General features: G+C 32.5%; 1 protein-coding gene across 1 annotated transcript in view; it reads right to left on the reverse strand.

Annotated features, from left to right (window-relative positions):
* The window catches only part of LOC132698712 (dynein beta chain, ciliary-like), a 50,018-nt gene extending 27,567 nt beyond the window's left edge, over positions 1 to 22,451 (reverse strand). Inside the window, exons 1-8 of the mRNA XM_060664915.1 lie at positions 22,135 to 22,451; positions 13,901 to 14,306; positions 8,191 to 8,532; positions 7,835 to 8,137; positions 7,064 to 7,252; positions 1,278 to 2,616; positions 809 to 1,108; positions 363 to 752 (exon numbers count right to left, since the gene is read on the reverse strand). Coding sequence (XP_060520898.1) covers positions 363 to 752; positions 809 to 1,108; positions 1,278 to 2,616; positions 7,064 to 7,252; positions 7,835 to 8,137; positions 8,191 to 8,532; positions 13,901 to 14,047 — 3,010 coding nt within the window. The 5' untranslated portion in view covers positions 14,048 to 14,306; positions 22,135 to 22,451. The remainder of the gene's footprint in view (positions 1 to 362; positions 753 to 808; positions 1,109 to 1,277; positions 2,617 to 7,063; positions 7,253 to 7,834; positions 8,138 to 8,190; positions 8,533 to 13,900; positions 14,307 to 22,134) is intronic.
* Positions 22,452 to 22,487: the final 36 nt, after the last annotated feature.

The raw sequence follows: 22,487 nt of genomic DNA on the forward strand, positions 1-22,487 counted from the left end.
TGAAACTCAACTAACCTTTTTTGCTATTTTGCGTTTCTATAAAAACGTGTCCAATGTCAGTTTTTGACATACTTGCATTTATGAATGATGAATGAAAAGGTACAGCAATTTTGGTAATCTACCTCAATACAATATCTTGGATTGTTAAGCAAAACTTCTCTATTATTTCTAAGGATATTCACTGCTTCTTGTATTTTCTAGAGGCAAATTAGTTTCAAATTCGTAATTGTCATGTGAAAAAATTTAAAACCGCCAATTTTTATTAATATACTATAAAAACTTTCTCAATTAATGAGAAAATGTAGAATAAAATTTAAACTTTTAAGGGGTTGGTCGCTTTTGCTAATGTTATTTCTTGGTACCTTCTACAAATTGCAAAAAATTCGCAGACTCATCTGTATCGATCGATGGAATAAAAATTATATTCGGCTCGTGAAGTTCCATTACCAACTCCATCAACGGAGCCTTGGCTGTTTCATGCATTTCGATCAGAAAGAACAATTGCGAATTATGAACTGCTGTGAGCATCAAGTCTTTAACAACTTCATCCAATTCTTCCAGATACGGCAGCCACATGGTCATCTTCGTCTCTTTTCGTTTCACCTCCTCTTCCGTTCTAGCAGTTTCTTTCATCTCTCGAAGTACGTCTTCCTCCTGCTGTTTCTTAACAGCTTTTCTCCTTCCTTTTTCTTTCGTCCTCAATTTTTTAGTCGGCTTCGGTTCTGGTGAGACTGGCGTCTCCACAGGGGTTTCTATAATAATATTAAAATTAAACCGCTAAAAGAAAACGAATTCATTATTTGCCTACCTATCGGAGGAGGAGGAATTTCCTCGAAGGGTTCATTAAAGAAGAGTTCATAATTTTCTTTAATGACCCGTTCTAATTCGCAAGAGGAAGCGGTAACCTGTTCTTTCCTTTTCTGTATTTTTTCTATTCTGTCCTCCAGATAAATCAAGTTTTCTTTTCTGCCATCTTTCCTCTCGAAAAGTGGCTGCTGAACCCACACCTTTATTCCGGCAATGAGATTTTTAACATTTTTCTGAGCCAGCTTAATTCTGTCTACCAATTGCTTCACAGTATTAAATATTTTTGTAATAATTTCCAGATCTAAAAATTTTAGAGGAGTTAAAATCAAGAAGAAAACTAAGCAAAACTAAAAATTAATTCGAGAAAGACGAGATGACGACTTTTCCATTATTCACAATACCTAAAAACTTTGTTTCGAAAAGTTTTTTTAAGTCTTGGACGCCTAAATAAGTGCTGCTCTCAAACTTACTGTTGCTATTCCAGGTATAGTAAGCAGTAACTTGCTCTAACATTTCATCAATTGCTTCAAGTTCGCCCTTGATTAGGTTAAATTCCACCTCTGAAGTTGAGGTTTGTAGATAATTGTACCATTCTACAATTCTCTTAAATTTTAGAATCGAGTCCAACAATCCTTCGCATTTTTTAAACAATTCAGTGGCATCATCAGGTATATTGTCTATTTCCATATTTCTCAAGTACTTGACTTCCCGTAAAATTGCTTCGAGTTCTCTATCAAAGTTCACATCCAACAGTTTCTGTTCATTTCTGGTTAATTGAAATTTCGACATGCCTTGGACAATCTGTTGCGGAACCTGTTGGCACCAATCTTTGAACACGATCTCTTCTTCGTCTCTCAGAATCTGAAGCATTTCATGCATTTTTTTCATAACATGCACAGTGTCCTCTTCTTTGATTATATCGGTATTTAGTAGTTTCAATTCATCTCCGGGCCTGGCGATCCTGTCGTACAACTTGCGAAGCCACAAGATAGTTCCCGCAACCGGAGGATAGTTTTGCGCTATTGGAACCTCGTATTTTTTACCTTCATCAAAGAGGGATTTGACATTGTCCAATTCTTCATCGAACATCTCCACGATTACCGGATATTTACCGGTCAATTCTTCATAAACTAATCGTCTACTAAACAAATTTCCGGCCAAATTTAAGTACTTAAACATGGCCGTTAAATTCGAGCAATCTTCGAAAGCTTGCGAGAAAATAGCAGCCAACCTCTTGTCGAAATCGGCGCACGAAATTTGTAACTTCTCGTAATCTTTGGCCAGCGAATCGTCAGCCGTATCCAGGACGTCATACTGAATGTTTGCGAACAGATTGTAGGCCTTGTTGAATTCCTCCAGTATATCGGCGCACTTAGAGGACAGATATCTACCCTTTATTCCCCCGATTTCGACTTTTTCCAGTTTATTAAAGTCCAAATGGGTTTGAAGAATTTGCTTAACGAGATCGAGCCTCTCTACGAAATCGAGAAGCCTTTGGAAAACATTGCGGCGGTGAAAGTTCCACGGCTTTCTCTCGACTTCCGCCGAACCTATGGGGCGGGAGTCGTAGTAAGAATCCAAATTATCTCGGACGTACTCGACTGAGAATTCAAATTTCGCGATAACCAGAATAGCGCGATCTATTTTTTCGTGCATTTCGTCCGGTTCTCCTTGGAATATACTGCTTGGATCCAGAGACTGTACTGCCGATTCTATCAGTAGATTTCCTATCATCTGAATTAAGACTACTATACGGTCACACCTCGAATAGTATTGGGAGTTTACCCATATCAGACCCACGATGTGAACCTAAAATATAGCTTACTACAATTTCATAAAAATTATTACAGATCACTGGGTCTATAAACTCACGCATTTGCATAATGTTTGTAGAACTTATAGAAACGTACAAAACAATCAACTAAAAATGTCAATTAGGCAATTCTCAGTTAGGATATTGACCGAATAAGAAAATACTCGTAAAATTTTCACATCGTACGTAAAATTGATTAAATGAGGAAAAGATTTTTTTTGTTAAATATTAAAAAGAAATGAATAATTTAACTACAGAACAAATTGCCAATATCATTGCGTCAATCGAAGACGGACAGGCGCAAACTTATGTCGCGAACTTAATTGAGATTACAATGTACTCCAGGATCTCGAGAGCGGTATTCCCCTATGGAGAAAATGAAAATTAGCGGCCTGACATTAGGACTGCAAAAGGTTACAGAAAAATGACTTAAACAATATGCGTAATGCACACGTCAGTAGTCCATCTCTACGTATTAGATTAAGAATATGCAATGAGAGCAAGGGTGGAAGTAACAGTGCTGCATCTCACCAGGGCACATCTTGTTGCCTGTTTGAGGTTTTCCAGGAAACATGCAAATCGAACTAAGATTTACTCGTTTTGCTTCTGATCGACGTATACCAATTTACAGACGTGATGGTGAAAGATATTCAGAACGTAATATGCGACTTAAGTTCAATAGTCGTGGGAGCGCGTGGGAGCAATATCTGCACGATAATTCAAGAGCACACGTGACAAAAATTGTATAGCCTGCTGTAAGTTGGAGAGCAGTAATTAGAGCCAGAGCGGCTTTAAATTGTTACTGTATTATTTTATTTAAAATGTACATTTGGTTTACTTTTTTCTGTATAATTAATTCTGGTATTGTTTTACTTAGCTTATTTGCCTATGACCGTCAGAAATTATTTTCGAATTTCTATAAAAGAGGGTTTGAGTTCTCTCTAACGGGCGATTCTAACGAGGATATGAATGACGATGTTTTCCAAGATTGCTTTGGAGAATGAATAAAATATCTTCATGCTAACTCAGGAATAGTTATGGATAATGCTATCATTCACGACGTATAGAAAAACATCAACGTCGTCTTGAAAAAAGCAACAGATTATCGACTGACTTAACAGCAAAGATATTCGATTTGAAGAAAACATGATAAAAAAAGATCTATTTATTAACGATATACAAGGTTTTTTGAAATATAACGACAAAGATATAGCAATAAATAAAATGTTAGGTACTTTCTGCACCTACCACCTATTTCTTTTCTCTGACAGTACAGTTCCTGCTTCTGATAGCAGCAATTTTGAAATATTAAGTAGTAGCTCCAACACCATTGTTGAAATGCAAACTTAATGTCAGTTTTCTTGTAAGGACTAAAATAAAAGCCTTTCTCGCCTGACCTGGATTCATCAAACAGATGCTTTAAAAAGACTGTCTACCTATTGCTACCTGATGTAGAAATAAAAAAAAATGGTTTCCATAGATCTTTTACGTTTATATTATTTTGCATATGTTCATTCATGCCTGATCTGTAGTATGTTTTATTTTGTGGTTGTGTTATGTTGTCAATCCTAAGCAGTTTCCTACTTCAATGAAAGAGTTGCACCGGGCAAATAAATTTTAATATCGGGTAAACGATAATTTCGTGACTTTTGCTTTTTGTAGCTTAAACGAGTTTTTGCTATCATAATAATTTATTGAAATAATTTTTGTTTCATCCTATCTATATGGGCATATGAGTGTTTAATTTATTTTGTTTTATTTTTTACAATATCCGACATTTGTCTACACAAGTCTAAATGGAAATAAATGTTTTTTGAATTTGAATTTTGAACTATAAATTAAGTTATAATAGAAGAAGAAACAAATGTAGCATTTTTATAAGGTTTCAATAATAAAATTAGTTAAAAAAAAGTGTGATCTTTACTAATCTGACAAATTGTATACTACATATAATATATTTTTAATTGTATAGGGTGTCTAGCCGTATTTTGACATCAACCTATAGACTTTCTATTAAAAAACGCAAAAGTTTTAGAGTTTATTCTTTCATTTATTGATTTATATAATCAAAATGTCATGTCAAAATATACCAATACTATATCCAGCATAGTACATTTAATTTAATAAAATATAACCTATAAAAATGGGCAAACTTAATCAGAGTGGTCCTACCTCAATTTCATAAAAATGGACAAGTTTCAATGGCAAACCATTGATTTCGTAGTATTGAACCTTCTCACTACTTGCAGTGATCGAGGTTGCTAATTTAATACTGTTTTTTTTTTCACGTCACAGTATTAAGTAGTAGTTCCAACACCAGTAATTTTCAGTGTATAAATTTTGTTTATAATTATTTCAATAGTTTTGGTTAGTTTTAATAATTTAATAGAGTGCTAATAATTCGAACGCGGAAATAGATCGCTTATCTTCCTATCCCATCGAAACTTAAAGGCATTTCCTTATTTTAATACATAAAACTCGAGCCCTTCGTAAATAAAATTAGAAATCGATTTTCACCACTTGACATGGCACGAACACTGTAAATCTCTAAAGTTTGTTTTGTGCGAGTATAAGCTGTTGAACAGGATAAAACCTGTGTTTGAAGTTATAACTTAGTTGTCACGTATTTGATTGGGCTATGTCACGACATCGTTTTACGCGACGAAAACGTGAGATCTGAATTTTTAAAATTCAATAGTCGTTTAGTTTAACGAAATAATTAATGTCATTATTTTAAGACAATTAAAACTTATATAAATATATAAAATGCATAAAAGATATACAAACCCAGATGGACATGGAAACAATATTATTTTCAAAATAATTAATTCTGTCTAGTACGCAAATATCCAAAGATGAGTTTGCAAACAAAACTGTAAATAGAAAGATTATTAGGAGATAGTAGAGAGTACCTAAAATTCTCGATAGTCACAGAATTCAATGGGAAATACATTGTCTACGGCAGTAACAAAAAGGCTGGATTCTTGCCATATTATACAGGATATACGTCTAAAGGCTGCCCCACATTAAATTTTAAATTTAAATTTGTAAAAATAATGATATTGAGCCGAAATATATATAATTCTTTTTTTAATTTTTAATATATATATATATATATATATATATATATATATATATATATATATATATATATATATATATATATATATATATATATATATATATATATATATATATATATATATATATATATATATATATATATATTAAAATTTAGTGCTCCACATTGTTATTTCTCTATAGCTCGTGCAGGTTTCTAAATAGCGACATGAAAACCTGGATACGGAGGTTTCCCGTGATGGCGAATATGATTTATTTTTGGACATAGTATGTAGAAGGCGCTAGACCTTAGATAAAATATGCCGTTTTCAAAATATTCGCATTATAATAAACTTACATCCACAAAAAATCTGTCACTAAAAACTTATTCCAGTTTCAAAATGGGTTTCTTTGGTTTTTGTCTAAGAAAATCTACTAGGGATTCCTGGCCTTAAGACAAAGACAAATAAACTCATCAGCAGTGGCCGAGCACAATCACGAAACTGGTCATAAAATTTTATTCGATAAAACTAAAAGTCTTGCATGTAATGAATTCTTCTACCAACGGAAAATCCGAGAGTCTGTAGTAATCTATAAGCTATAACTGCTACTCAGGTCTTTACCTGTTACCAATATGGGAATCAGTCATCCGAGCCGGTGTTTATGCCCCTCATTTAGCTCCGCCCCCCTTAAACAATATAAAAGCAGATACAGAGTAAAATGCGAACCAGTTTCAGTCGAGCTCTGAAGAAGCCAACTTTTTCTTTGAAACATCTGCGAAAACATCCGATTGCTCCCAAACCCATGCGGTAAAATCTCGAAAATATCCGAAGTGGCTCAGATCCATGGGAAACGAAACTGAAGTGGTAAAGTGACACTTTCCGCACGTTAGATCGGTAGGTAATTTGGCATTTTACAATGAGTCACTGTTGCTGAAGAATAAATAGAGAAAGATAATCAAAATCGAATTGAACTGAAAAAACTATTGAATTAACTGTTTACCATGTCGAAAAACCCCAAAATTCAAGTTTTCTGGTTGATGTTTCAAAAGCAGCTTGGCTTTGGCTGTTTAATTTAGGATTGTTTTTAGCGCATCCATTACGGACATGTATAACACCAGCGTCAAAATATTTTATCTTTATCTTTTTTAAATGTTTGATTTTTGAGAATTAAAATTTTAGTATGATTTAATTTATCCGATTTGATATAAATTTATAAATATAAATTCTGTGAAAAAACCAATTTACTCTTAAAAGAAAACTCCAGTGAAACGTATCAACCTTGTATATACAACTGCCACAATATCAAATTAAAAGACGTATTTTCTAATGTGAATATTAATGGAACAACTGCCATTTGGAAATAAAGACATCTTAAACTTACCAGAGGTTTCACGTAAGGTTCAGTATCTAAAAAGTCCTCCTCTTCAAATTTATGACAATGTGGCACCAATGTCTTTAAATATTTGCAAATATCTCTTGTTTCCACAACAGCGGAAACAACATTCTTGAAGAGAGTTTTAAATGATTTCGAATATGTACTTTTTGTTATTTCCAAATATTCTCCCATTTTCTAGAAAATATAACTTAATAGTCAAATTTAAATTCAAAACTCAGTACCGCGGTGCCTAATAACCAATTACCAATTACTGCAAATAAATAAATTTTAGAGATATGTGACACGTCACACGTCTCTTCGATTTTGAGGCGGCATTAACTAATTACTATTAATATTATACAATGATGATTGTAATGATTCTCTTAATTTTATTTTAGTTTAAACGTCGTGCTAGCGCACTCGCTCTATCGGTCCTCTATACAGCTAACCTACACACACCGGACTAAATTTTAAGTTAAATCTTTCTAAAAAAACTAAACTAGGAAGAATTTAAACACTTTGCACACCATGCCATATTCAAAAAGGTTCATGTCAGAAGACTTGCACTCAAAAATCTATTGAAAAATTAAAACAGGAAACAACAGCGGAACCATGTTGGGTTTTAACACACCCTCAATGGAAGTTCGATGATAATCTCTTATTACTTCTACGACCTTTGAACAATTCTTATATTTCTTTTACACTGCACTGTATATATTTATAGACTTTTTGATTGGCCTGTACATCTGATTATTATTTTCGCTGGCAAATAATTACCTTAACTCGTGGATCACGAAGCTGATCGTAAATAGATTCCAAGTTCTTGTTTCTCGCATTCCAAAATTCTATTTCATTCCGCGGTGTCGGATTCTGGCCGTCAACAAAACAAATTTGAGAAGTTTGCTTCAAAATTTCATTGACGATAGTTGTCCATTTCATCACTGAGTTCTCCATCGTTGTTTTAAGTGGCAAGTTTACTTCGTCTCCGTTGGAATCCATATACACCTGGATCGATTGGTGTACATTTGATATACCCTGAGGCATAGGTAGAATCACCTGACTTTTCATCGCACCTTTAATCTGAAAAAGTACAACCTCGGTATCCCGTTAATCGATGTTTTGTCATCGATTACTTGATCAACGGTATTTTTAAAAGTTCTGACGTGCGATACGACATCCTGAGCTACCACTTTGGGCCATCCCTTGTGGTTAGCAGGATTAGAAAGCAGAGGAACGAATACCCCCTCGACGAGAACGGATAGATCTTCAATGGGCTTTCCTGACATATCGCCGAACGTCACCACGTCCAAAAAGTTTTCAATCGTAATTTCTTCCTCTTTTTTCCGAATAAAATACGTAAATTTTTGCCTTATCAAACTGTTGAATTGATTGAATGGAGTCAAGACACCAGTAGACAAGACGGTTAATATTAACATTTTTTGCTTAGGATCGTTCAGAAACTTCAGAACCATTTTCTAAAAAAAAATCACTGTGATTTTCCGCAACCATAATGTGAACTGAAAACTCAAAATTTCATCTGCCATAATTGATTTTAATAGAAAATGATGAATTTGTGAAATGGAATATTAGATCATGACATGAGTCAACTTTAAGGAAACAAAGTCAACCTTCCGCCATAGTAGCCATGAGACAATCTCAAACTTGCTAGCGCTATATATATATATATATATATATATATATATATATATATATATATATATATATATATATATATATATATATATATATATATATATATATATATATATATATATATATATATATATATATATATATATATATATATATATATATATATATATATATATATATATATATATATATATATATATATATATATATATATATATATATATATATATATATATATATATATATATATATATATATATATATATATATATATATATTTATATATATATATATATATATATATATATATATATATATATATATATATATATATATATATATATATATATATATACGGTTTACGAGCAACCCATCTTTGAAATTGGGTCCAGTTTTTAATAGCTGGTTTCTTTTTTGATGGTTTTTCTCTGTCCATTCCCAATATGAAACTTGTTCGTGAACTGTCCCTGCAAATTTTTTTGCTTACTGATACTTCTGGTGAACTACCCCGTAGGCACACACAAATGGTATAATTGTACTTCGCCATACAGTGGTCAACTTCGATACATTGAACTGCGACTCAGGCCGTGAAATACATAATTAGGGGATTCCCACGACGACTCGGAGATTTTGCGTGTTTCATGTTGTCGATCATTATTTGTGTGTATTTTACATGCTATCAGGTTCAGTGCGGGGTAGTACATTTAAATGTGAGATTTTACACAGCAAATATGCCTCAAAAAATGAAGTGTTTGAATTTAAACGGTTAACTGCTAGAATCCCTGGGTAAAAGTGATTGTGTGACTCTGCTTGCTAAAAAATATGGAATAGCCAAATCAACCTAATAAAATGCAATAAAAAATAAAAAGGCGCCGATATTAAAGAGATTTAAACATTTAGAGATTCAAGAAAAACAAAGACGCTAAAAGCTAGCTATTTTAACATGGAAAGACATTTATACAAATATTTTCTAAACTTGAGAGAAAGAAATATACCGGTGAGTGGGCTGATGCTTTAGGAAAAGGCGAAGGCTTTACAAAAAGCAATTGATGTAAATTCTTCATTTAATAATGGCAATGGTCAGCTAAACAGGTTAAAAAACGTTATGGCATCAGACTACTCCAAATAAGTGGAGAGAAACTGTCGTTCCAGACTAAATTAGTCGATCCAACAAACTTTGAGAAGCACTAGTGAAAGGCTGGATCTGGCATCAGAACAGATTTAGAAGCACTAGTGAAAGGCTGGATCTGGCATCAGAACAGATTTATAATGCCGATGAAACCGGTCTTTTTTGGAAGTTGTTACCTAGTAAGACTTATGTATCAGAAACAGAGAAAACTGCAGCGGGCAGAAAAACTTCTAAACAACGGATAACATTTTTGGCCTACACAAATGCCGCAGGCAATCATAAATTGAAGCCATTAGTCCTAGGAAAATCCAAAAATGCACGTGCCTTTCGAAATTTGAATTTGCCGGTTAATTACTGAATGGATGACAATGACAATTTTTCGACAGTAGTTTCGTGACATGTTTATCCCCGATGTAAGTTCATTTTTAGGTGAAAGCGTTTTTAATGAGTCGCAACTTACCCGTTACCCTACCAGAACATTATCAGAATTACCAAGTTATTTTATCGTAAAAACCTACTAGGCCAGTTATTGTCAAAAGACTCTGACCTAAGTGCAATGTTGCAAACATACATTTTAGAGGATGCAGTTTCAAATTTAGCTTTGGCCTGGAATATCTTAAAACCATTTGTTATAGAGAAATGTTGGCAAAATATTTTAACAATCAACTTGGATGATGAAAAGGATAATGTCCTCTTAAGTGTTGTTAGAGTACGATTACTCAATGATGAAGCACACAATGCTAACCAGAGTGTTACAGACCTTTTACCAAATATTAATCCAAATGTAAGTAAAATTACAATAACGAAGTCAAACCTATATAACTCGAACTTGAAGGGACTGTGAAAAAAGTTCGAATTATAGAGAGTTTGAGTTAAAGAAAAAATGCATATGTACTTTAAATATGATATTTTTTTATTTCAAAAAAAAATTCTAAACAACCGAACAGTGCTAATTATTAAACCTAAAGTACGGACAAAAAAATAGCGAGTTAATAAATTCTGCCAGCCAGGCTGTACTTGCTTTTAAATGTTCATTTTCCAGCCTGCCATGTCATATGCCAGACAAATAATTTTTTTCTTGGGTACTATTCTCTACTTTTTCAAAATCTCCGTTTTTTCATCAATTATTGTTAGTATTTTAAGATTTCGCGATGGAGACCCCTAAAATAGGGCGAGATACAGATATATTCGAGTGTCAATGGTTCGACTGTACGTTAATTTTGAATTTTATATATTACAGGTTGACTGTGAAATAAACGACATTAACAAACTTAAATCAGTTGGAGAATGAAATACAATGTAAAATGTCAAATACAGAAGACAAGCTTATTTCAACAAGCCAAGCTATGCAATCTATTAATGCATTATCCAATGGGTTGAAGAAAATGGTGATGTAGTAGAATATTAAGACGAAAAATTGTAGAAATTCAACCTAAAGAAAAAGTTTAAACAGCCTAACGTCATTTTTCACGCATGTTCCATAAAAATATTACATAAACACATTTTTAATATTTTTTCGATTAATATTTTTTCCATAAACCTTAGTATGCATTTAAATATAATAGTACTTTTTGTTGTTTCTTACTTTTCGCAAAATATATATGTATTATTTCTTTGATTGTGTTCTTAATCTCAAACCCCGCAAATGTGAAAACCCCCGAAATAGTAAAATTGCTTTGCCAAAGTAAGTGCACTAAATCGCGACTTCACTGTAGCTTGGTACATGTTCGAGTAGTTTGATAAATCGAATACTAAGGAATCAGTATTGAGTACTTTGGCACAAAACTCGATTTGCACCACCCGACCCCCAAATTAGACCACATTATGGCAAAAGGTGTCTCTGAAACAATTTGAAATATCTAAACAAGAATGTCACCCCGGATTAACGGACTGCCAAAAATAATCAACCCCTGCTTCTCACTTTGTTTTTCGTCACCTTGAGTAAGAATTTGAAGTTAACTTGTTGTTAAGTTTGATTGGTTTACAAAAATATTATGTAAGTTATTATTAAATTGTTTTTCGCATATATGTATATTTTAGAGTGAGGCATAATCAAATATTCGCAGTCGGGAGGACATCCGTTTTGTTTTAATACAATGAGCTAAAACAGAACTGATTATCAAGCTTAGAACTGTGGGACCTTTAAAACAACATACGACTGCGAAAATTCCAAGTGCGGTCTTATTAAAAATTTGTTTTTGAATGCAACTGCAATCTTATTTATTGTTTCACTGTATTTCATTTTTGGCAGAAATTAGTTTTTCAGTGTGCACACGCGATTAATTTTGCAAATTTCATGGCTGCTTAAGATACATATGTCAAAATTTTTACCGAAATTTTGATATGAGAGCTTAAATTATAACTTCCATATATTATTTCAAATTGTTTTGCCGAGTGTTCTACTACACTTCTCACTTTTTGGGTAAATCTAACGTAAAATCGCCAATTAAATCCATCCCTCTCTATAACAAATCGACCTTCAAAGTCAAATTCAAAGAATTATTGATTAAAAGGAAAGACAACACATACGTAGACGGAATGCACACTTTTGGTCAACTATTTTATTTTCTCCATTATACAGGATGACGAGAGACATTTCTCATAGGTTAGTCAGCTAAAAGTCTATTATTTTTGACTTGCCATGATCAAAATTAGTTGAGGTATGCACCTTCTGTGTTCGGCTTATGTAAAGGTTTCATCGGAATTTTGAATGAGGTGAGGATGATTTGATAGTCCTTCATTATATCGTCCCACAACATAACTTGTGTTCTAAGTCCATTCGACTCCAGAATGTTGTGGTAAAAAACCATCAATTTTATTTGATCTCGAGGTCTAAATATGATGACTTAACATTTTATTGTGAGGTCATATATATTAACAAAGGGGAAATGGTGAAACGGTTTTACTAGCTTAGAAATGAGACGGCAGATTTTATGCAAATAAAAGTAGAAACAATTTTCGAAGAGATTTAGCGATTTCAACAACATGGATGACTGTTCCAATTTATTTGCGACTCCAACAAAAAGTAATGTACATGATGTCTCAGTTTAACTTTGGTAGTTTGTAGTAGTTCCAAATTTCAAGATTTGATGATAATTAATATATATTTTGTTATCTTAATAAATTGTATTATAATCAATGTCGTATTAATTCATGTCTGATATCTACCGTCAAAATTTGCGAACACAACTTTAAAACACAATTTTTAAACTCTGCTCGCGAACGTATTTGCACAGTAAAGTTTGACCCACAACATGTCAAAGGTTGCTCACGCTTGTTTTAAATGAAACACACTGTATTAATAAATCAATAAATAAATCAATAAAAATCACTTAATTAGTAAAATCAACATAAATTCACGCAACCAGCCGACTCACATATAAGTATGGGCAACTACTTTTATTTTTATATATACTTTATATTTATTTACACAGAAAAAAAAACATACTGAAATTAATTATAATCATTAATAATTATTTAATAACAAATTTACCATATCCGCTAATCTGTTACTTTTATAAATTACAAGATTACAGGGTGCCACCATTATTTGATAAGTAGTGGACAAGAATATGCATTTATTTATATTTGATTCCATTGATTCTTGTCTGGTGTTATTACTGAAATATTTTTAATAAAAGTTTGTCTTATTCTTGTTTAATTTGCTACCTTCGAAACTTAAGCCCAGCGTGTCTTTTAGAAGTTAAAATATTAAATATACATTTTACAGAAAAAAACACTATTGAAATAGCATAGCAAAAGATAGGACGGGAGTGTTTTAAGTTCAGCAAAAATATTAGCGAACATTTATTTCCTTTGCAACACTTAGTTTTTTAAATCAAAATAAACTAATTAACTAAATTTACCAGTAGATTTTTTTATGGCGGATGTACGAAAGCTTGTTTCACAAATCACATTGTCAATAAATATCTGGATTAAGTCTCTATTAATAGTTTTAAGTTTACGAATACATATTCCAAAAAATATTGATCCAATCGATTATAATATAGATTGGACTGACACTAAACAACTAATAAATAGGATGCGAAGCAACAATCTACCTTATTGTCTTCGATTGACAGCATTTTGGACCATTTTTCGTGCTTCAGACGATACGATTTGGTTAAGTAATTGAATATAAATTCGAAACGTTCATCTTCTGAGTCGTCTTGTTTCTTTTCCGCATCTTTCTTTTTTTCTTCGCTCATCGTCGCAGCTAAAATCGCGCACGGAATTAAAACATTTTCGCGTGAAAGCTGTCACGACGGGAATGTATAATAAACACCTTGCTAGGCAACCTGAAAATTATTGATAATGCCGGTCGATATTTCTTGAACACACTCAACGCCAAAGCACCAATCACTCAAATCCTTCTCATTGTTTCCGACACGTCTGATGAAGTGTTGACACCGACATGCGAGCTACTAGTACATTATATTATCATGGTGCTTTCGACATTGTCGTCACCTGAAACGCTTTAGATCGAGCATTAGATTAAGTTTATTTCTACGAACTATAGAACGCTTCTCCAGTTAATAAGGGTAGTTTTTTTCTTCTTAACTTCAATATGGTATTATAACTAACTCAATCAGTATGCAGCAGAATAAATGTTTAAGTTAGATAACATCACACGACACGTCAGTACAATCTGTTCTCCGCCTAAGTTTATGACTGTTTTAACAGCCATTGACTTAGTGAGGTATAGGGTATGGTCTGTTCATAAATATAAGAAAATAACCAATTGCTTTTGATTGGGATTATCCAAGGGTGGTCATTAACATACAATGCAAAAAGATTATTACCTAAATGTTTATTTGACTCTCATTGAACGTGATGCCAGCAAGCAAGCATCTTTAGAAGAAACGGCCACATTGACGAAAATTCTAAGATCAACTGTATTTTAGCGAGGAAAAAAAGAAGCGATGCTGACATTTTCTCGAGTGTATATGAAAGTGATCAAGATATAATACGGCGTAAAATTTACCAGTTATACGAGGAACAAATCGTGCCTATATTAGATATCTTAATTAGGAGGCTTGAAAAATATGAAACCGGTGTTAAATGTGGCAGAACTACCTTATGGAAGTATATTCAACACATGGGTTTTAGATTTAAAAAAATTGACAAGGCAAGTTTTAATAGAATCTTTTAGAATTCGGAAATTTCGACTGGAATATCTAGAAAAAATTAGGATTTACAGAGAACAACAAAGGCCAATTATTTACTTGGATGAAACCTGGTGCGACACTTATGATACCCAGGAAAGGGTAGGGTTGACTCAACTGATGTGTAAAACAAACGCGCCATGAAAAAGAGGTAAAAGAATAACTATTTTGCATGCTGGCTCTAAAGATGGTTGGATTCCATATGGACTTTCTCTGTCTGCGAAAAATATTAAAGATTCTTCTCTGGATTACCATGAAGACACCACCGCTGATTTATTTGAAAACTGGTTTAAAAACAAACTGGTTCCAAACATTCCTCCTAATAGCGTAATTGTAATGGACAATGCAAGTTGACTAAAACCCCTTCCTCATGTGACACAAAAGCAACAATCCAAAACTACATGTATAATAACGACATTTATTTTCAATAAGATTATACCAAAAAGCATTAATTGAGGTTCTACAAAGCTTAAACCTACAAAAGGAATACGTCTATGATAATTATGCAAAAAATCTACGGCATACAGTTTTAAGGCTTCCACCTTTGAACATGTTTAGCACCAACTGAAATCTGCCATTCGACGTAAAAATGTTTTTCCCGTGTTAACTCCAATGTCCTCAAACTTATAGAAACCGAAGTTTTTAACATCCCTCCACAAAGTTGGGCAAATTCTGTTTAAAATATAGAAAAAGCAGAACAATCATATATCCATATTGCAAATAATATCGAACAAATAATAATTAAAACAGGCGATGATAGCGATAGTGATACTGATATATTATGTGAATAATTTTAAGTAATTTAAGTAGGTAATAAAAATAATTTGTAATTTTATTTTCGATTTAAACATAAATACATACATAAATAAATATTGTTTAGTATCTTTACTAACAAAACCCCAAATAATTAAATTCTAAGCAAAGTAAGGACCTGTTCGGCCACATTTCATTCTTACAGCTTGCCCGGGTCTTTCCTTAATTCGTATCAGTTAGTCACTTTCTTATATCTATGAACAGACCTTACCGTTTAAAACCTGGGAAATTATAATGTAATAGCATCAAGAGCTCCGAACAGTCAATTTTGGATTTTATAATTTCGACATTTTAGGAATGGAAGATTAAAATCTTTCCAAACGTAATGACTGCTCAGTATCCTTCACCGGAAATACACCATCGGTTTTAAAAACAAGGAACTTCTCAAATCTCTCTGTATACTCTCGAGTTGCTCTATATATTTAAAGTAAATCGGGGACCAAATTATAGCACAGTACTCAAGCTTGGATCTAATTTATCTATCTAGTGTTACAAGAATATCGATATTAATAAACTCTTTGGTGTTGCGGAAAATAACTCTTATCAATTTCAGTCAAGCTCTGAAGAAGCCAACAGGATGATTGGCGAAACGTCAGCAATTTCGACTAAGCAAAAACCGACGCAGGAGGAATCCAGAAGTATTGTAAAAAGCAACTCTTATTGTTTTGGTATCCTCCCTACATCAATTTTCATTATGGGCCGCAGAAGAAAATTTAGAGTCACATAAGTCCTTGAAATATATACATCGGGTAATATTGAACCCATCTACATCATAATTGAGAAGTGTGGAATGTGATTTATTTGAGTTAGTCATGACAAAGCATTCATTTATCCCGATTCAAAGGAAGGTTGTTAACCACACACAAGTCACAAACTATCTCAAGTCTTTTTGGAGTTCAATACAGTCACCCACGCCCTCTACAACTCTAAACAGCTGTAGATCAACAGAGTACAGCTTGATATGTTTGCAACTACAAACAAACAATCGGAAAATAAGGGGCGCTCCGCTGGTAGCTAAAAATTTTGAGTGTCGAATCCCTACATACTGATCTACCTATCCGACAAATAAGATTTGCAGAAACTTAGAATCCCAAAGCCTCAATTTTCCCAAGGAAGATACTGTGGCGCACTCTCTCAAATACCTTTGAGGAGTCGATATTAAGTATATCGACTAGGGCTGGATTATCTAGAGCCTGACCAATATACTGAGTAAAACACGCTAAATTAGTGGCCGGACTTGGACTGTTAAAGAACCCAGGCTGTTTAGAAGTAATACTGTGTTTTACTTGCCTATTGATGCATTCATAAATAGACGTCTCAAAAATATTTGATAAGGCCGATAAGATAGAAATAGGCCTGTAGTTAGTGATATTGTTAACATTGCACTTTTTAATTATAGGGATTATTCTTGCATCTCTCCATGCTCTAGGGAAGGTGCTAGGCTTGAGCAAGAGCAATATAAGAGAGTGGTTCAAGAAGTTCATGAATGCGATGCGAGCCTGTTAATGGTAATATGAGAGTTGAGACTCATTTTATTCGTAGACGTGTCCTTGGTGGTGGAGTCAATGTAAATACCTCCAAAAAATTTAAAAAAAATTTTTTGTCCTGATAAAAGACCAGAAGGTTTTTTTGAATTTTAACAGAGCATCATAGATTTTGAAAGCTGGAGTCACAAATGTAATTTAATATTTCATAGAACTTGTCGCTTACGAGATTAACGTCTTTAATAAAGTACAATGATGACCAATCGGTGTTAATGATTGTATCATAGAGTAATAGAAAATTAGCTTTTTTAAAATTGTATCGAGATTGTGTTAAATTCACTGAGAATTTATTTTCTTTATTTCTATTAAAGGAAAGGTTTATAGTCAGGGTTGGATGGTATTGATCTTCCTGCGCCAAAAGAATAGTCTCCCTACTTATAGAACATTCCTGATTAGATAGCACCAGCTCAAGTGTTTTATTTAGAAAATTTAAAATTGTGTTGCATTGCTTGAGTGACTACAAATATTCATTACGTTTTCGGTCGTTTGATCATACTCCCTGTTTGAAAGTACCGGCATATTAAAATCCCCAACAAAAAGAATGTTGCTATAATATAAATAAGAAAGGTGCTGAAACTACGACATTATTATTAATAGATTGTAGATCTGTTTGCTTTTCATTTTCTTGACTACGAAGAGTATGATGCCACCACTGCTAATACTTATTCCTAGTCTCTATCATAACCAACCAAGAAATAACGATCGTCAAAAAGGTCGCTTAAGAGCAAACTATCCTGTAACCAACTTTCTAGCAGTCGCTGTTTCTTGCCGCGAAGCCCATTCAATTAATGTCATCCTTTCGATTTTTTTACGTCCAACTTTCATTCGACCTTCCTAGCCTCGTTGTGCGTACTCTACTCGAAAATTCATTTTTAACCATTAGGATTAGGCGAACACAATTTTTCACATTCCTTTCTAACCTAAAATTTTCAGGTTGACAATGATCTAATCAATAATAAATCCTCTTTGAATTATCCTACCTGAATGTGAGATAAACTGATTTTATCATAAAAAAAATAAGTTCAGTTTTTTTATGAAAAAAAAATCATGGTATGGATTAGACCACTAGTAGTTCTTACATCTTTAATTTTATACTAGTAATATATAGTAATAATCAAGTGAACTGGGAACCCGAAAGAATAGACCTAGGAGAAATGGCGGAAGAGTAGGTACGGAAAAGCAGGCTCGCTTGGTAACTGATATATCAAGAAGAAATCCTACATTTCAACCAGAGCTCCAAAAACCACATTTTCAAGCTACATGTGTTAATGTTTCTATCCCTCACCGGTCAAAAGTATGATGATATAGTTTTATTCGAGGTGGTTTTGACGATTTTTTGTTATTTATGCAAGATAATGCACCTTCGCATATCAGCAAAGTTGCATATTATTTTTAGAATGGCCTTCTCGCTCACCGGATTTTAACCCTGTGGCATAAGACCAAAAGAAAAACCAAAGCTCCTCAAAATAACCCTCGTAATACAGAGCAACTAATTCAAGCGGTTTCAGAGAAATTGGCAAATGTTCCCCAATAAGAAATTATCAACTTGATACATAGCATGCCTCCTCGAATTCGTGCTTACATGGCTGCTAAAGGTATCAGTACTGATAATAACTGACTGTTACTGTTAAATTGTCATTTTCAGACAAAATATTATTATCTGCACTTTTTGTTATTTTATTATTGAAAAAATTGTTATAATTTTTATTTATTTTAGTAATAAACTTGATTTGGTAAAACTGTTTTTACTCCTTATTGACTTTTTTTACAAACTAAAATCTATTTCTCGAAACTGATTCCATACACGTTTTTTATTCTTATTAAATTGATTGATTTTATGCAAAATCTATGGGCGATGTTTATAACTAGGCGTTCCGGTAATTTTTTACTTATCTCTGAATCATAAAAATAATATGCAGGCAATATCAGGGTGATGTCGCACGCTATTGCAAATAATAAATAACAATGTAACGAAAGATTAGCAATATATTTTCAGAGAATGTCACTATAAACCCCCATAAATATTGGTAATGATATTATGGCGATAAACCATCGCGGCATAGAAACGTGCACAACTAACGGTAATGGGGATTAATGATCCGAAGTAAATAGTTATTCGAGGATAAAAGACAATAATTTAAGGAACAACTTTGAAAAATAATTTCCTCTGGGAACATTTACGTATAACAAAAAGCAAAATTCATTACATGTGAAGTAAGTAAATAAGTTATGGAATTTTCGAATATATGATAGATTTCATTCAATCCTGCAAGCTTTCGCCTATCAATATGGGCTTCATCAGCAAAACTGAAATTATGAGAAAAGATTCCACAAAATCAGAAAAAGATTATTCAAAAATAAACTCACAAAAAATAATAATGGTATAAATCCTATGAATTCGAGGAACGCTTCCAACACAGAAATTAATACATTCAACGAAAACGTGGCAGTCATCACATATATATCACATTAATACGCATATTACGAAGCATTACACAAGTTGCTGTTGTTGATCGATCTCTATCTTTTATTTAGTAGTATTTAAATAATAGACAACAGTTCGTTATAACGAATGTCGGTTCTTGGAACTCTGTTGTATCTCTTGCACACCCAGCTGTTGCACACCTTTAACTCAGCTATGTACTCGTATGATAACGTCGAAGCTAATTTTTTTAAGTAAAGTAAAAGTGTAGCAAAAAAACACAATCTTAAGCTGAATTCTAAAAAAAAAACAAAAAAAATTATGCTATTTGCTCCCCCTGAAATAAAAATAAGTTGCATTGTACGAAAAAAACTCTCTGAGGGGTGTGTCATTTCTAAAGTTATATATTGTCTTTCATTAAACTATCCATTCTTAAGCGTTGCTGATAAATCCAGATTACAAAAAGTTCAGAACAGCTATGCCCGATACGTTATATTTGCGATGAAATGGCTCAAAATTAAATAACTGTTTCAATTTTTACTCGCAATTGTTGTATTTAACGACACGAAATATTCATTACCAACGTACCTGCAAAATTTTCTAGTGTTTTGGTATGAAATTCACAATGCTCCTCAGAGGACGAAAAACATTTTGAATATGCCCCAGCATAATTCTTCTAAATTTTAATGCTGCTTTAGCTATAGTGATATAGCTTTATAATAAATAGTATTAAGGAAAAAATTTAAGGTCCATTTATTGGAATTACAAAAGTCAGCGTCCTAAATAAATTAGTATTTTACCAATAACGAATTTTCAGACTCTTATAATTATTGTGGCTTGTTGTTTCATTATTGTTGAAATATTCGATTAATGTTGAGTAGCTGAGATCCAGATCTTAAGCTAGACTTCGCCGTTTGAGATCTGTAACTATATTAATTTGCATCAATTTTGTCTAAATCTTGTGCAATAATTTAAAATATCACAATAAAGACTATAATTACACAAATTATGCCGGGATCTTATAATAATGTACTCATCACAGAGCGAGTGACAACCAACCAATGGTTGAGGCACGCATATAAGACAAGCACGGGACCAGAGAATCATCGGCTTTACACACCAAGGAAAAATGATAAAACATACCAAAAAGTAAGACATAGTATACAAGGATTAATCCAAAAGAATTTATTATATAAGTATACATACATATATACATATATACACACATCATAATACATACATGCACACACAAAACCTATAGTTTATATATATAAATATATATATATATATATATATATATATATATATATATATATATATATATATATATATATATATATATATATATATATATATATATATATATATATATATATATATATATATATATATATATATATATATATATATATATATATATATATATATATAGTATAGTTACTAAAGGATAGGACAAGTCAACAACACTACACACAACGTGTAATGAAATAATCAGGGATATTGGTTTTTTTAATGAAATTTTGGTTCAATACTACCCAGACTTTCGCCATTTTTTTTATGGTTGATGCAATTGTTACATGAATTGATCAAAATAAATTTCCAAAAATTTTAATTGTCTTAAAAATGTTTTGTTTGGTGTCAAAAACGACATCATTGTCAAAAATCCGGTGTTCGGTAATATTGGCGTGAATACTGAGCCTCACTTTTATGTACAGTAATCCTTTCATCTCTACAGCCCTGTCACATTCACACTTAAGACCGTAAACCACGTTTTGTGAAATAGGAATTGCATTCTTGAAATAAGGATAAAATTGTCTTAGAGTTTTTAAATTTCAACAAACTATATTTAAATTCACTGGTTGAAACAACCTGTGAATTTATTTAAGTAACTTTAAAAAAAAATCAATTATATTTATAGTGTTCAATTTTTCAATGTACGTCAGTTTACCGAATTTAAGGGAAAGAACGTAAACTCGATCACCATATCGAACTTTTAAGAGAAAAGATTCCATTTCATGGAATGATGATTTTTATACACAAAATATAAGATACAATAGAATTTTTAAACAAATTAAGAATAATAATTTAAAAAAGGTTAAGAGCCTCAAGAGAACAAAAGATAATTTATATATATGTCAAAAGGTCAATAGGTCCATTGCTCGAACTTGCTGGAGCAATAGCGCCGAGCAGATGCTTCACTACTTTAGAATTGATTTTTTCTTTAAAAATGTGGTGAATTAAATATTTATATTTATAGACTGATTTTTATTGTGTTTATTATTGGCAAAATAAATGTTATCGATATCCTTAAGCTGCATTTCATAATGATCTTTGAAAATTTTCTTACATACTCAATGTGCTTTTGTTCAGTTTTTATATAGCGCTGCTCCAAAACATCCAGTCCTTCAGTTTATTGATTCAATATATCAATAATGTTCTGATTTTCCTCCGTGATGTGAATGATATGAAGAAGCTCTTCATACAATTTGGTAGTTGAAAAATCTTCCATTGCAGATTAATTTTGGTGCGAATCGTATAAACAACATACAGCTGGTTTTTATATTTTCGGTCCTGTCCTATTTTTTATGCTTAAAATTTTCGTCAGTTATCTCATTTTAAGCAAACTTTCCTACCCTTCGCTACGTTTCAATCAAACGTAGCAAAAATGCGTTGCTAATATTATAAACCACAAAACCGTAACGAC

The sequence above is a fragment of the Cylas formicarius genome, unplaced genomic scaffold (genome assembly GCF_029955315.1).
Source record: "Cylas formicarius isolate icCylForm1 unplaced genomic scaffold, icCylForm1.1 PGA_scaffold_10__41_contigs__length_53128322, whole genome shotgun sequence".
NCBI lineage: Eukaryota > Metazoa > Arthropoda > Insecta > Coleoptera > Brentidae > Cylas > Cylas formicarius.